Below are 16,162 nucleotides of genomic sequence, written 5' to 3'. Positions count from 1 at the left end.
ATCAACCTATGTATAGTGGAACAATAGGTTTGTAGTAACTATGCCCCAGCAATTTCCAATTTCTGACGCAGTGTGAAGCAGATGACAAGTACTGCAATTGACGTGAAGTGCATCTTACCCCGACAACATTTGTGCATTACCCAACAATGGCTCAAAAGATAATGTGCCCTCCTCTGTCCAGGGTGGCCTCAAGAGAGCAACGGCCATTTTAATACTATATAAATGCTAGACATCCACAGTCAGAAGAGGAAAATGACAGTTTAAATTTCCAACATAAACTGTAACAATCAATATATTAAAATTTTAAAATGAGGTCAGGATCATAAAACACCACATTCAATTTGCAATACAGAATCTGGATATATATTTGATATTACTAGCTACAAAGTTGACATTTCAGGGACTCACACATACACAAAAATCAAAGCCACAAGTGAAAAGCAAGAAACTTTATTGTAAGGCAGGGTATAGACACAGCATATACCAAATGACAAATTTCTATGGAAGTCCACAAAGTTCCACAGCCTTTTACTACTGATTTAGCACCCTTAAACAATATTTTATAAAAGGAATTAAACAAATTAGATTATGTCCAGTCTAACTCCATAAAAGCCTAAATCTGATGTATGCAATGATGTCCATGCAATGTTGAGGTACCATACTGCATCCTTTGGTATTGCCATTAGAGAAAGAGGGTGCCTGTGTGAAAAATTAATTTACAAGTACAAACATGTAGATTACAGGTCCCCTTTTGCCCAGGTTACATCCCCTTTCGCAAATTTCAATTAATAAAGGATTGCTTTTCACAGTTCACCAGGGTAGGAAAAGACCATTAACAGTTCAATAAGCATCAATAAACAAGGAAAAATGTGTACATTTCTGAATTACAAACCACAAATAAGAGGTTACTGTTCTATAAAAATAACAGCATCAAAAAACCTGCATATCCCCTGTTAAAATAACTTTGATAAATTGATCTGCACAGCTAAGTTTGTCAACCAACGTGCTATTTGCAGTTTTAAAAAAATTCAGTGCTAGGAAGTCGTTCACAGCCCAGCCTTCAACAAGACTAAGGCACTTATCTGATGGCTTAACTTATCGAGCAAAGAGAGTCAAGGCTGACTAGACAGGCAGTGTTCAGCTGAACCTACACTGGCCAAAGAATATCCCAGAAAATTATCCCCACTTTGAGGTAGTATTTTTTTTTTTTAATTTTTTTCCCCCGTGTTACACCAATAACATTGGTCTGCACATCTAGACAAGCTCCTAGACTAAAAACAAAATAAAATAAGCACAAAGATTTTGAAGATCATACGTGCTACACAGAAAGATTGGCAAACGGGAAGTCAGCTACCCTGGATTCATTAGTCAATCTGCCCTCCAGTCAAGTTACACAGGCCAAAATGCCCATGCTCTTAAAAAAAAAGCAACCAAGAGGCAAGAAAATAATCTTAAGACAAAGGCATCACCGTCCATTACCATATCCTGGAAACAGTTGGGTTAGAAGAGTCTGCAGACATTTGTTGACTGCCATACTGCAGTTTTTGCCAATGTCATAGCGGCAAGCAGGACAGGTGTACACATCAGCCTTGAAGGAACGTTGCAAGCAGCTCTAGGGGAAAATAATCCATAAGTTAACTGTACTTGCGAATCATTGTCAATTAAATCCCTAATGGGTTCTAACAAGTAACTCCTTCAAAGCAAATAAAGGAGATTTAGTACCCTTTAAAGTTTTAGGAGATATACTTAGTGAAGAGGTCTAACTGGTTGCTAGACATCAAACAGCCTGAAAATGCAAGAAATAATCTTGATGCTAACCCAGGAAGCAATAATATGTTTTCTAAGCTTCTTAGCAGAGCTAGGATTTTTTGCTCAGCCAGCACTGAATGTTAGGTGAGTGGTGAGACAACAAAGAAAATGGAAGAGGTCAGGAGAACGTGATGGTGAGATTGAGCTGGGTGACAATACTGTACATGCAGAACCGACAGCAGCAGTTTCTTGTCCCATCCTTATTGTTACAGCATGATTCCACTTTGGCTCCCTTTTGTCCCTCAAACTACATAATTCCCCTCACAGCATTATCATTACAGGAATGGGATCAGCTGCCATACGCAAGTTGATGATGCCCAACTTTCCCAAATTTTTCCATCATATCCACCTGTGTTGTCACAGTGACTGTAAAACATCAAGTCGGCAAGTTACAACTGCCTCCAACTAAAGACTTTCAGTTCTGCAATAAATGCCTTACCACCTATTACACCCCAGGACCTCACCACTTGCTCAAGTTCAGCAGAAAAATAAATGGGAGATTTTTAAAAAGCTCTAAAATGTGAGAACTATGATAACGGGTATGTTATATACTATGGTATATTGACAGCCAAGCCCAATCAAATCCCCATCTGATAATAACATGCACTTTCCATGCAAAACCAAATGCAATCCTGCACCACAACCTCTCTCCACTAGGCCAATTGTCATGCTTTCGATACTCAAGCTACAACTCAAACTTAGACCTTCCCTGTACAGTATGCTCAGCTGTGCACTCTTTTACAGAATCTTTACAGTCCAGGGAGGCAGCCATTCGGCCCTTCGAGTCTGCACTGGCTCTCAAAGAGCATTCTACCTAGTCCCACTCCCCTGCCTTATCCCTGTAACCTTGCACATTCTCTCTTTTCAAATCGCAATCCAATTCCCTTTTGAATACCTTGGTCGAACCTGCCTTCACCAACCTCTCAGGAAGTTCACTCCAGTCTCCAACCACCCTCTGCGTGAAGAAATTCTTCCTCACATCATTTTTACCCCATTTGCCTATTATTTTGAATCTACGCCCTCTAGTTCTTGATGCTACCTTGAGTGAGAACGGTTTCTCAATATCTACGTTGTCCATACACTTCAGGATCTTGAATGTCTCTATCAAGTCTCCTCTCAGCCTTCTTTTCTCCAAGGAAAACAGTCCCAACCTCTCCAGTCTATCCTCTTGGTTACAGTCCTTCAACCCTGGAATCATTCTTGTGAATCTCCTCTCTGCTCTCTCCGATGCCTTCATATCCTTCCTCAAGTATGGCGCCCAGAACTGGATGCAGTACTCCATGAGGCCTAACTAGTGTCTTATACGAGTTCAACATGGCCTCCTTACTCTTATACTCAATGTCCCTATTAATAAAGCCTAGAATAGTTAGGTACTTGTTTGACCGGTGCAGAAAAATGGGCCGAAGGGCCTTTTTCTGTGCTGTAGACCTCTATGACTCTATGAGATATTATGTTTTATCAACATGTCCTGCCACCTTCAATGACTTATGTACATATAAGGAGGTCCCGCTGTTCCTGTATCTCCTTTAGAGTTTCTCCCTTCATTTTGTCTCTCCATATTCTTCCTGTCAAAAATAATCACCTCACACATCTCTGCATTGAACTTCACCTGCCACCTGTCTGCCCAATCCACCAACATGTCCACGTCCTTTTAAAGTTCAAGACTATCCTCATCAATGTTGACAACGTTTCCAATCTTTGGATTATCTGCAAATTTTGAAGTCATGTCTTGAACACCACAGTCTAGGTCATTAATAAATATCAGGAAGAGCAAGGGTCCCAACACTGACCCCTGGGGAACTCCGCTACAAACCTTCCTGTAATCTGAAAAACATCCATTAACCACTACTCTTTGTTTCCTGTCACTCAGCCAATTTCTTACCAAGTGCCTACTCTCCCTTTTATTCCATGAGCTAGGATTTTGCTCACAAGTCTGTGCGTGGCACTGTATCAAATGCCTTTTAAAAATCCAAATACACCACATCAATAGCATTACCCCTTATCAACCTTCTCTGTTACCTCCTCAAAAAACTCCCAAGTTTTTTTTTCTCCCTTAATGAACCCATGCTGGCTTTCCTTAATTATCCTGCACTTGTCTAAATTACTATTGATTTTATCCCAAACTATAATTTCCAGAAGCTTCCCTACCACTGAAGTCAAACTAACTGGCCTGTAGTTACTGGCTTTATCCTTGCACCCCTTTTCGAACAAAGGCATAACATGTGCAATTCTCCAGTCCTCTGGCACCATCCCTGTGTCTAAGGAAGACTGGAAGATTATCGCTAGTGCCTCTGCAATTTCCACTCTCACTTTGCTCAGTAACCTTGGATGCATCTCGTCCAGTCCTGGTACCTTATCAATTTTAAGTAAAGATAGTCTTTCTAAAACCACCTCCCTCTCAATTGTAAATTCTTTTAGTGTGCCAGTTACCTCTTCTCTCACCGTGGCTTGGTTGGCATCTTCTTCCTTTGTAAGGACAGATGCAAAGTACTCGTTTAATACCTCCACTATTTCTCCTGCCTCCCTGCACAAGTCCCCCTTTTTTATCCCTAATCAGCCCTACTCTTTTACCACCCTTTTACTATTTATATGCTTATAGAAGCCCTTGGGATTCCCTTTTATATTAGCTGCCAGTCTCTTTTCATGCTCTCTCCTTGCTTTTTTTATTAGTTTTTTCACTTCCCCTCTGGTCCTTCTATATTCAGCCAGATTATCCATTGTATTTTCTACCTGACACCTATTGTATGCCAACTTCTTCCTTTTCATCTTCACCTCTATCACTCATCAACCAGGGTGATCTGGATTTATTTGTTCTTCCTTTCCCCTTCAATGTAATATACCATGACATTGCCTGCAATACTTTTTCTTTGACGGTAGCCCATTGTTCAACTACCGTCTTTTCGATCAACATTTGATTCCAACTCACATCTCAGATGCATTCTCATCCCATCGAATTTGGCTTTCCCCCAATTAATTATCCCTGCTCTGGATTATTTCTTGTCCTTTCCATGGCCAACCTAAACCTTATGATACAATGGTCTGTCCCCCAAATGCTCTCCCACTAATATTTGATCCACTTGGGCCAACTCATTCCCAAGAACCAGATTCAACAGTGCCCTCCCCCTCGTTGGACTGGAAGCATACTGCTGCAGAAAATGATCTTGAACACATTCCAAGATCTCTCACCCCTCTTGTCCCTTTGCACTATTCCTGTCCTAGTCTATTATAATTACTCTATAATTCTTCCACCTCTCTGTAATTTCTTTACAGGTTTGTTTCTCTACACCCATTCCACTAGCTGGTGGTCTATATACTACAACAATCAATGTTATTGCACCTTTTTCATTCCTTACCTCTAGTCAGAGATTCCTTGATCCCTTTAGAACATCCTCTCTCCAGTACTGTAATGTGATCTTTAATCAATACTGCCACTCCCCCCACGCCAACCCCCTTTTCTTCCTTCCGTTCCCTCCGGGACACCCTGGTCCACTCCTCCATCACCCCCTACACCTCAACCTCCTCCCACTGCACCTTCCCATGCAACTGCAGAAGGTGCAACACCTGCCCCTTTACTTCCCCCCTCCTCACCGACCAAGGGCCCAAACACTCCTTTCAAGTGAAGCAGCACTTCACTTGCACTTCCCTCAATTTAGTCTACTGCATTCACTGCTCCCAATGCGGTTTCCTCTGCATTGGAGAGGCCAAACACAGACTGAATGTGTTCCGCAAAGCGGTCACCCAGTCTGTCTGCAAGCATGGCCCAGACCTTCCTGTCGCTTGCCATTTCAACACACCACCCTGCTCTCATGCCCACATGTCCGTCCTTGGCCTGCTGCAATGTTCCAGTGAAGCTCAACGCAAACTGGAGGAACAGCACCTCACCTTCCGATTAGGCACCTTACAGCCTTCCAACTTAACACTGAGTTCAACAACTTCAGACCATGAACTCTCTCCTCCATCCTCACCCACTTTTTGATCACCTTTTTTCTATTATTATATATATATTTCTTTTCCCACCTATTTCTATTATTATTTTTAAAATTTTATTTCCATCCATTGTTTTATCTACACCTTTTAGTCTATTTCGATTCCCCCCCCACCGCAAACTAGGGCCATCTGTCACTTGCTCATCCTGCTTTCTACCCTTAATGTCACCATTAGCACATCCTTTAGCTAATATCACTACCATCAACACCCCTTTGTCCTTTTGTTTATGACATCTTTGGTAATCTCTCCTTTGCCTTCACCTATCACTGGCCCTCTATCCAGCTCCACCTGTCCCAACCCCCTTAAACAGCTTATATTTCACCACATTTCTTATTCCTCTTTAGTTTTGATGAAGAGTCATATGGACTCGAAACGTTAACTGTCTTCCTTTCCACAGATGCTGTCAGATCTGCCGAGTTTTTCCAGCAATTTTTGTTTTTGCCCCTTTCCTGTCTCTCCTAAACACCTTGTCCCTAGGAATATTTAACACCTAGTCTTGCCCTTCTTTGAGCCAGTCTGTCATAGCAATAATATCATAATTCCATTAGTCAACCTGTGCCTGTAGTTCACCAATCACACTCCGAGCATTCACACACGTGCAATTTAGCCCTGCTTTAGGCTTTTTCCACATTTGCGTTTCATTGCACTATCCTGTTTGTCAAAGTTCCTAAGTAGTTCCCAGCGCCCTGATTTTGGAAAGCAGCTTTGCCCAAAAATGCAATTTACACCCAGAATGTCACTTGTGACAGAAAGGCAATATATGGATACCTGCAAGTTAGAGGTCTTCAGAAGCCAAAGTTAGACTGATACTCAGCTTTTGCCTACCTGGACAGATCAATTCAAGGCTTGCATCTGTTGGTGGGTTTACTTAGCGGGTGGTGTTTGGTACATGGAAGCACAAGGTTGCATGGAGGACTGGCATGGGTAATGCACATGCAGCTGCCAACAATTGGTGGTGGTGGTGGTGGTGTGAGCAAGTTGATGGAGAAAAGAAAAACAGCAGAAGCTATGGGGAACCTAACAACTGCCCTGACTAGAGAGATTGTTTCCTTGAGACAAATGGAAGGAATGGGATGGAGCTGATAATAGAGGGAGGGGCTGGCACAGTGGGAGGGCTGGATTGAATGACGGAATTTGTTGAGTGTAGCAAAATGGTGGGGGCAATTATTTGATAAATTATCTGAAAGCTAGTCTTTATGCTAAAAATGAAGATTCGCTAGGCTTGAATGGAAAAGTTTTAGAAAAGCTCTCCACTGAATTAGAAGTATACATAAGCTTTGATTCCATAGACAAAGTCTATGATAATGATTTATATACTCCCAAGTTTCTACAGTCTAGCTCCAATGGGGAGGTCATTGCACATACCTAGTCCCTAGTCTCAAGGAAGAAGCTGGTATAATGTTGCTACAAAGCTTGAAGCCTAAACAAGGTCTTGCAAAGAAAACAAATGTCAGATTATGGGGAAAAGGCAGGGGAGTGGGGTTAGCTGAGCCAGCATGGCCATGACAGACCAAATGCTTCTGCGCTGTAACCATTCCATGAAAATTGTTAGTTGGGAAGCTGATTTCTTTCATGATAAGATACTAAATTAATAACAGGAGGTTTTCAAGGAAAGAGTGTGTTCGTTCCTCGAATAACATTGAGCCCATCAAATGTAAACCTTTGCCTTTTCAACTCAGAAGAAAACAGCTCCCAGTTAGACTTTCACATAGTTACAAGGCCAGACTCTTGAAAGATTTTGTATTTTATTCTCAGGTCACATAGGCAGCTATATGTAGCTTTCTCAAGAGTGAGAACTTCAGATTCTGCTAAAGTCTTTGGTGAAAGAATAAATAGAAAACTTGAATTTAAAGTAGCACTGTTGCAATAAAGATACTAATTTGATCACAAATATGTTGCAGTTCCCTGCTATTTAAATATAATCCAGTACAGTGAAAATAGTCTTAAGATTAGTTTTGCAGTGTGGGGTTGGTTTAATGGTTACAGTACTTACTTTACAGACGTTGTGTTGACAGTCTGTTGTAATTGGCTGGAATACTACCTCCTGGCAACAAATGCACAAGAATGTTTCCTCCAATTTTGACAAGAATTTCTGGAGAAACAAATTTCAAATAATCAATCTTCATGGGATATTGATAGATCATCTCCATATCATTACCCACAAATGCCAGAGTGTTCCGTGTTCCCTCCTACCTTCATTACAGTGTACATGAATCCTAGTGCAATTTAAAAATGCTAAGTCTACTGGTACTTGCTAATGATTATTCAACTTAGCAAGTTTTAAAAAGCTGCTTCAGCATCCAGTGTACAATGCTCCTCAAACCAGGAGAAAATTTGCATTAAGATTATAATCTTGCAATACAAAATTTAAAGCTGAATGCAGTCCTTACCGGACCATCCTTGAGGGATAGCAGTGCTTCATCCCACACCTTCTTGTTAACTTCATCATCTTTTATGAGTTTCTTCTGCTCTGCTGTCAGTTTGAATGCTTCCACCTTTGGCTTCTTGGGGGTGCCTTTTGGTGACGGGGTTAATGAAAACCTATCCTCATCTGAAAAGACATTAAAGTTTTCGAAGCTAGGCATCAAAATATAGGAACTAGTCCATAAGACATCACAAAAGCTTTAATAACAACAAAAATCACAAAATATGACCTTTTTTCCCCACAAAGAATTTGGAAGAGGTTGGGTGGAGGGCATGTTGAGGATACAATTAAATGTTAGATTTTTGAAGTAATCACAAGTTAAAAACTAACAGCGCTGAGATGAAAAGTTAGTTACTATTCTAATAGATTAGAAGGAACAGGTTATTTCTTAAATCTTCAAGTGTTAGATCAGGGCTTCCCAAAATGTGGGGTTGCAAGATGAGATTTTGGGGCGCAAGCACAGAGGCTGCAACGGCTGCCATGGAGCTTGTACTGATTTCTGACAGCCGCATGGTCCCTTTAAATCCTTGCTTTTTTGGGTGGTGGACAGGGGCCGAACGAACTGATCTTTGAGGTCCAATTGCTGCTGCAAAAGAAATGCTTGTGAAATGGTATATGTTCCACCCACATTCAACTTCTGTTTCCCCAACCCTGGTCAAGAACTAAAGCTCCTCCCTCCAACAACTGATGCCTCCCAACCCTCAAACTTTCACTTTGGGGTCACATGCAGTCTGAGGCATTAAAACGAGGTCACAATGGGAAAAAAATTTATCCCTTAAAAGGAAAAGGAATCTTGAGAATACAATGCTGGTCAGTGCAGATTTAATTTAATGCAAATTTCTCACTTTCTTTCCCATCCTTGCCTTCTCTTCACCAATCCTTTGCAGCCAGCAAGGCAATTTCACTGAAATCTGTAACCAAGATGGTTACAGTATCAACAGTATTCCTTTCTTTCTATAAATTGAGCAAATTCCATAATTGAGCAATGTAAAGTTCATAAAGAAATTCCAAGATTCCATTTTACTTAATTCTCCCATGTTCACAAAGTTAGATGAGGTGAACAAAATTTCAGGCGTCTATTTTTTTAACTTCTAAAAAAGATACCCGACTGAATACTTAAATCTCCTCCAGACCTCTACTTTTAAAAAATATTTTCAACGCAGCTGGCCCAATTTAGCAAGAATCAAAAAGGAAAGAAGAATAATAACTTGTACTCAGAAGTTCACTGTCATTCTCAACTGTGCTTGGTCTTATGGATTCTCCAGTGAACTGAATTAAGATCGGGATCCATGCAAAACAAAATACATATTAGTACTTCGCGGACACATGCCGACAGAAGTGCTCTACCGGCTGAACTGTAGGATATTCAGCAAGGGAAAGCATAGCAATAGTTTAGGAGTTCTCCAACTTAAGAATACAATCTACAGACCTGCATTGGACTTCCTTTTCCTTTTGCTCGGTGTTGGCTCAGGATCATCATCTCGCTTTTTATTCTCCTTCTCTTTCTCTTTATTGGCAACAGAATCAAGGTAACCTTCAGGGTACTGATACAGAAGATTTGTTAATGCAACACATTACACAACGAAAACAACACTGACAACTCATGTCTTAATCTTGCTGAATTTGCTCTGTTCTGAAAACATTAGGCAATACGATTTCTTGGAGCTCAAATTTGGTTGTACAGCAACCCAATAGATCATCACTGGCAAACAGCTTAAAATAAATAGTTACCTGCATAGTTAATCCTAACTTTTTCATCCTCTCTTTGCCATCTTTGGTCCACGGTGCTGGTTCTTCATCATCCCTTTTCAACAGGTACCTCCATACCAAGAAACCAGACTTTCCCTTCTCAGGCCAGTATTTCACCACCTAGTTGAAAAACACAAGAATGAGTGTGGCCAAAGACAAAAGGGTCTGAATTTTTTTTGTGACAAGGAACTACAGCACTATTTATGATCTGCAGTGAATGCAAGTGCTTCTAAGCCACTTAAAAGGGTGTTTTTTTTTCTTTATTCATTCATTCATGGGGTGTGGGCATTGCTCGCTAGGCCAGCATTTATTGCCCATCCTTAATTGCCCTCAAGAAGGTGATGGTGAGCTATCTTCTTCAACCGCTGCAGTCACTGTGGTGTAGGTACATTCTCAATGCTATTATGGAGTTCCAGGATTCTGACTGAGCCACAGCGAAAGAACAATTTATTTCCCAGTCAGGATGATCTTGTAGATGGTACTCTGCTGCCACTGTACGTCGATGGTAGAGGGAGTGAATAGTTGCGGATGGGGGTGCCAATCCAACGGGCTGCTTTGTCCTGGATGGTGTTGAACTTCGAGTGTTGCTGGAGCTGCACTCACCCAGGCAAGTGGAGAGTATTCCACTCCTGACTTGTGCCTTATAGATGTTGGACAGGCTTTGGGGAGTCAGGAAGTGAGTTACGCGCCACAGGATTCCTAGCCTCTGCACAGTATTTATATGGTTAATCCAGTTCAGTTTCAGGCCAATGGTAACCCCCAGGGTGTTGATAGTGGGAGAATCAGCGTTGGTAATGCCATTGAATATCAAGGGATGATAGCTAGATTCTCTCTTGTTGGGGATGGTCATTGCCTGACACTTGTTGGCACGAATGTTACTTGCCAATTGTCAACCCAAGGCTGGATATTGGCCAGGTCTTGCTGCATTTGGGCTGTTTCATGGACTGTTTCAGTATCTGAGGGGTCATGAATGGTGCCAAATATTGCGCAATCATCAGCAACCATCCCCACTTCTGACCCTATGACGGAAGGAAGGTCACTGATGAAGCAGCTGAAGATGGTTGGGCCTAGGACCATCTACCCTGAGGAACTCCTGCAGTGATGCCCTGGAATGATTGATCTCCGACAACCACACCCATCTTCCTTTGTACTAGGTATGGCTACAACCAGTGGAAAGATTTCACCCCCATCCACCGATTCTCATTGACTCCAGTTTTGCTAGTGCTACTTGATGCCACACTTGGTCAAATGCTGCCTTGATGTCAAGGGCAGTCACTCTCACCTCACCTCTGCAGTTCAACTCTTTCGTCCACGTTTCAACCAAGGCTGCAATGAGGTCAGGGGTCGAGTCACCTTGATGGGACTTAAGCTGAGCAGCAGTGAACAGGTTATTGCTAAGCAAGTGCCACTTGATAGTAATGTTGATGACCCCTTCCATCACTTTACTGATGAGCAAGAGTAGACTGATGGGGGGTAATTGGCCTGGTGGATTCGTCCTGCTTTTTGTTTAGGGGGCATACCTGGGCAATTTTCCACATTGCCGGGTAGATGCCAGTGTATTGGAACAGCTTGGTTAGGGGCACAAGTCTTCAGTACTATTGCCATAATATTGTCTGGGCTCATAGCCTTTGCAGTATCCAGCGCCCTCAGCTGTTTCTTGATATCACGTGGAGAGAATCAAATTGGCTGAAATTGGCATCGGTGATGCTGGGCACCTATAGAGGAGGCCAAGATGGATCATCCACTCTGCACTTTTGGCTGAAGATTGTTGCAAATGCTTCAGCCTTATCTTTTGCACATGTGCTGGGCTTCCCCATCACTGAGGATGCAGATATTTATGGAGCCTCATCCTCCAGTAAGTTGTTTAATTGTCCACCACATTCATGACTGGACGTGGCAAGACTGCAGAACTTAGATCTGATCTGTTGGTTGTGGAATCGTTTGGCTGTGTCTGGCACTTGCTGTTTGGTACACAAGTGGTCCTGTGCTGTAGCTTCGCCAGCTTGACATCACATTTTTAGCTATCTCTGGTGCGGCTCCTGGCATGCCCTCCTGTACTCTTCATTGTACCAGGGTTGATCCCCTCTGACTTGGTGGTAATGGTAGAATGGGGGATATGCCAGGCCATGAGGTTACAGATTGCGGTCAGGTATAATTCTGCTGCGGCTGATGGCCCATAACACATCATGGTTGCCCAGTCTTGAGTTGCTAAGTCTGTTCAAAATCTATCCCATTTAACACAGCGGTAGTGCCACTCAACACAATGGAGGGTATCCTCAATGTGAAGGCAGGACTTGTCTCCAAAAGGACTGTGCGGTGGTCACTCCTACCAGTACTGTTATGGATGATGCATCTGAGGCAGGCAGTTTGGTGAGGATGAGGTCAAGTATGTTTTTCCCTCTTGTTGGTTCGCTCACCACCTGCCGCAGATTCAGTCAAGCAGCTATGTCCTTTAGGATTCCGCCAGCTCAGTCAGTAGTGGTGCTACCGAGCCACTCTTGGTGATGGACAATGAAGTCCCCCACCCAGAGTACATTCTGCACCCTAGCCACCCTCAATGCTTCCTCCAAGTGGTGTTCAGCATGGAGGAGTTCCAATTCATCAGCTGAGGGGTGCGGTACGTAGTAATCAGCAGAAAGTTTCCTTGCCTATGTTTTACCTGATGTCATGAGACTTCATGGGGTCAGGAGTTGATGTTGAGGACTCCCAGGGTAACTCCCACCGACTGTATACCACTGTGCCGCCATCTCTGCTGGGTCTGTCCTGCCAGTGGGACAGGACACACCCAGGAATGGTGATGGTGGTGTCTGGAACATCATCTTTAAGAGGACGGCTATGTCAGGCTGTTGCTTGACTAGTCTGTGAGGCAGCTCTCTCAATTTTGTCACTAGCCCCCAGATGCTGGTTAAGAGGACTTTGCAGTGTCGACAGGGCTGAGTTTGACCAAGTCATTTCTGGCACCTTGGCCGATGAAGTGGTATGTCCAGTTTAATTCCTTTTAGGCTTTTTAGCGGTTTGATACAACTGAGTTGTTGTGGGGCTGGAGTCACCAGACCAGGTAAGGATGGCAAATTTCCTTTCCTAAAGGACATTAGGGAAATTATTCGACTTCTAATGGGTAGAAACATTCTATTACCATAAAAATTGTGGACCAATGCCTGTGTCTTCGGTCCCTATGACAAACTCGGCTGCCATGTCACCTATTTCATTCCCCTCTGTGATGAAACATTGTTCTGACCCCAAGATAAGCTTCCAACCGCATAGCTGTGCCATCAGCAAGACCATCTTATCTTCAGGGGTATTTCCATCTCTGTTACATTGTCCATCTCCACCCCTGCCTCAGTTCATCTGCTGCTGAACCCCTCATCCATGTCTTTGTTACCTCTAAATTTGACTATTCCAGCACAAAACTTGCTAGCTTCCCACAATCTTTCCTCCGTAAACTTGAAGTCATCTTAAACTTTGCAGCTCATATCCTTAATCATACCAAGTTACGTTTACCTATCATCCTGTGCTCATTGACCTACATTGGTGCCTGATTAAGCAGCACTTCCACCTTAAAATTCTCATCCTTGTTTTCAAATCCCTCCTATCTTCATAATCTTCACCAGTTCTATAACCCTCTGAAATATCTGCATTCTTCAAATCCTGGCCTCTTACACCATCCTGACTTTAATCGGTCCAATACTGACTGCCTTCAGCTGCCCGCCACTAAGATTAAAATTTCCACCATTTGGTAAAATTTCACCTTCAGGGTCACGGAATTCTGACTTTCTAATTTTTTCCTGACCTCCGCAGAGGTATATTTGAAATACATCACACTCTTAACATTTTAAAAATTACATAATGCGATTCTGAGCTTGCAAATGCAACAAAAGGGAACAGCCTTGCTATTGATTCTGGCAGAGGGGGTTGTATGTGTGCAGTGTGCCTGCCCCTGGCCGCCTGTGCAAAATGTGGCTGTGTCAGACATGGTGCCAGAGAATGAGGGATGTGGGCTTCGTGGGCTGGGCCAGCGTTTATTGCCCATCCTTAGATGCCCTCGAGAAGGTGGTGGTGTGCTTTCTTGAACCGCTACAGTTCATGTGGTACTGTTAGGAAGGGAGTTCCAGGATTTTGACCCAGTGGCAGTGAAGGAACAGCAATATATTTCCAAGTCAGGGTGGTGAGTGCCTTGGAGGGGAACTTCCAGGTGGTGGTGTCCCATCTATCTGCTGCCCTTGTCCTTCTAGATGGTAGTGGTGATGGGTTTGGAAGCTGCTGCCTAAGGAGTCTTGGTGAATTCCTGCAGTGCATCTTGTAGATCATACACACTGCTGCTACTGTGCGTCGGTGGTGGAGATAGTGAATGTTTGTGGATGAGGTGCCAAATCAAGGGGGCTGCTTTGTCCTGGACAATGTCGAGCTTCTTGAGTGTTGTGGGAGCTGCACTCATCTAGGCAAGTGGGGAGTATGCCATCACACTCCTGCCTTGAGCCTTGTAGATGGTGGACAGGCTTTGGGAAATCAGGAAGCGAGTTACTCACGATTCTTAGCCTCTGACCTGCTGTTGCCTTTTGTTGCCACAATATTTATATGGCTAGTCCAGCTCGGTTTCTGGTCAATGGTAACTCCCCCCCCCCCCCCCCCCATCCTCCAGGATATTGATAGTGGGGGATTCAATGATGGTAATGCCAGTGAACATCAAGGGGCTATGGTTGGATTCTCTCTTGTTGGAAATGGTCATTGCCTGGCACTTGTATGGCGTGAATGCAACTTGCCACTTGTCAGCCCAAGCCTGGATATTGTCCAGGTCTTGCTGCATTTGGACTTGGACTGCTTCAGGGACTGAGAAGTCGGGAATGGTGCTGAACATTGTGCAATCATCAGCGAACATCCCCACTTCTGACCTTATGTTGGAAGGAAGATCATCGATGAAGCAGCTGAAGGTGGTCGGGCCGAGGCACTACCCTAAGGAACTCCTGCATTGATGTCCTGGAGCTGAGATGACTGACCTCCAACAACCATAATTATCTTCCTTTGTGCTAGGTATGACTCCAACCATTGGAGAGTTTTCGTCCTGATTCCCACTGACTCCAGTTTTGCTAGGGCTCCTTGATGCCACACTCGGTCAAATATACCTTGCTGTCAAGAGCAGTCACTCTCATCTCACCTCGGGAGTTCAGCTCTTTTGTCCATGTTTGAACCAATGCTGTAATGAGGTCAGGAGCCAAGTGGGCCCGGCAGAACACAAACTGGGCATCAGTGAGCAGGTTATTGCTAAGCAAGTGCCGCTTGATAGCACTATTGATGACCCGTTCCATTACGTTACTGCTGATCGACAGTAGACTGATGCAGCAGTAATTGGCTATGTTGGATTTGTCCTGCTTTGTGTGTACAGGACAAAGCTGGGCAATTTTCCACATAGCCGGGTAGATGCTAATAGTGTAGCTGTACTGGAACAGCTTGGCTAGGGGCGCGGCAAGTTTTGGAGCACGTCTTCAGTACTATTGCTGGAATGTTGTCAGGGCCCATAGCCTTTGCAGTATCCAGTGCCTTCAGCCATTTCTTGATATCACGTGGAGTGTGCCATTTGCTGAAGATTGTACCCATGGAATTCTGGTTCAGTGGGAGCTGCTGTTGGATTAGAATCAGTGGCGAAAATTCTTCAAGAAAAGGAACTGGAATTCTACCCGAGAAAGATCAGCCTTGAAGAAATTTATAGCTGAAATTGGTGCCTATATAGTGAGTGGGCTGCCCAATAAATCAGTGAGACCTATCTTCATTGTATCTACTATTTAATGTGCCTGTGATTTGACTGCTAATTCATGTTTAATATATGTTGATTTTGGTTATCTGGTACACACCTTATAAATTCCATCATAACGGTTTCCTTCTTCGGGTGCATATTTGCTGTGTTTACGGCCTTTGGCGCTTCTCACAACCCTGACTGATTTTCCAGCTCTCCAATCTTTAGCATCAGCACCCACTTTGTCATTAATGGGAGCATTACAGTTCAGAGCCAGAGCCCTGCAAAATAAAGTTAATTTCCATTTTCTATTAAAGCTTAACTATACATATATACACACCAGTACAATATTTAGCCAAAATGTGCAATTTTAAAATATATGTTTGGTAGTATACTGGATTGTACAAGATATTTTGAAAAAGCTTACATTTTTCATGAGGAAAATCAGTAACATACTTACAACA

The 16,162-nt window shown here is 43.1% G+C and overlaps 1 protein-coding gene across 1 annotated transcript in view; it reads right to left on the bottom strand.

Moving 5' to 3' along the window:
* Window positions 1-434: 434 nt before the first annotated feature.
* The window catches only part of uhrf1 (ubiquitin-like with PHD and ring finger domains 1), a 47,884-nt gene continuing 32,156 nt past the window's right edge, over window positions 435-16,162 (bottom strand). Inside the window, exons 11-16 of the mRNA XM_078555674.1 lie at window positions 15,817-15,979; window positions 9,953-10,090; window positions 9,651-9,765; window positions 8,187-8,347; window positions 7,790-7,888; window positions 435-1,612 (exon numbers count right to left, since the gene is read on the bottom strand). Coding sequence (XP_078411800.1) covers window positions 1,466-1,612; window positions 7,790-7,888; window positions 8,187-8,347; window positions 9,651-9,765; window positions 9,953-10,090; window positions 15,817-15,979 — 823 coding nt within the window. The 3' untranslated portion in view covers window positions 435-1,465. The remainder of the gene's footprint in view (window positions 1,613-7,789; window positions 7,889-8,186; window positions 8,348-9,650; window positions 9,766-9,952; window positions 10,091-15,816; window positions 15,980-16,162) is intronic.

This window comes from Cetorhinus maximus, chromosome 13 (assembly GCF_964194155.1).
Source record: "Cetorhinus maximus chromosome 13, sCetMax3.hap1.1, whole genome shotgun sequence".
Lineage (NCBI taxonomy): Eukaryota > Metazoa > Chordata > Chondrichthyes > Lamniformes > Cetorhinidae > Cetorhinus > Cetorhinus maximus.
This window is presented reverse-complemented; position numbering and strand designations above follow the sequence as displayed.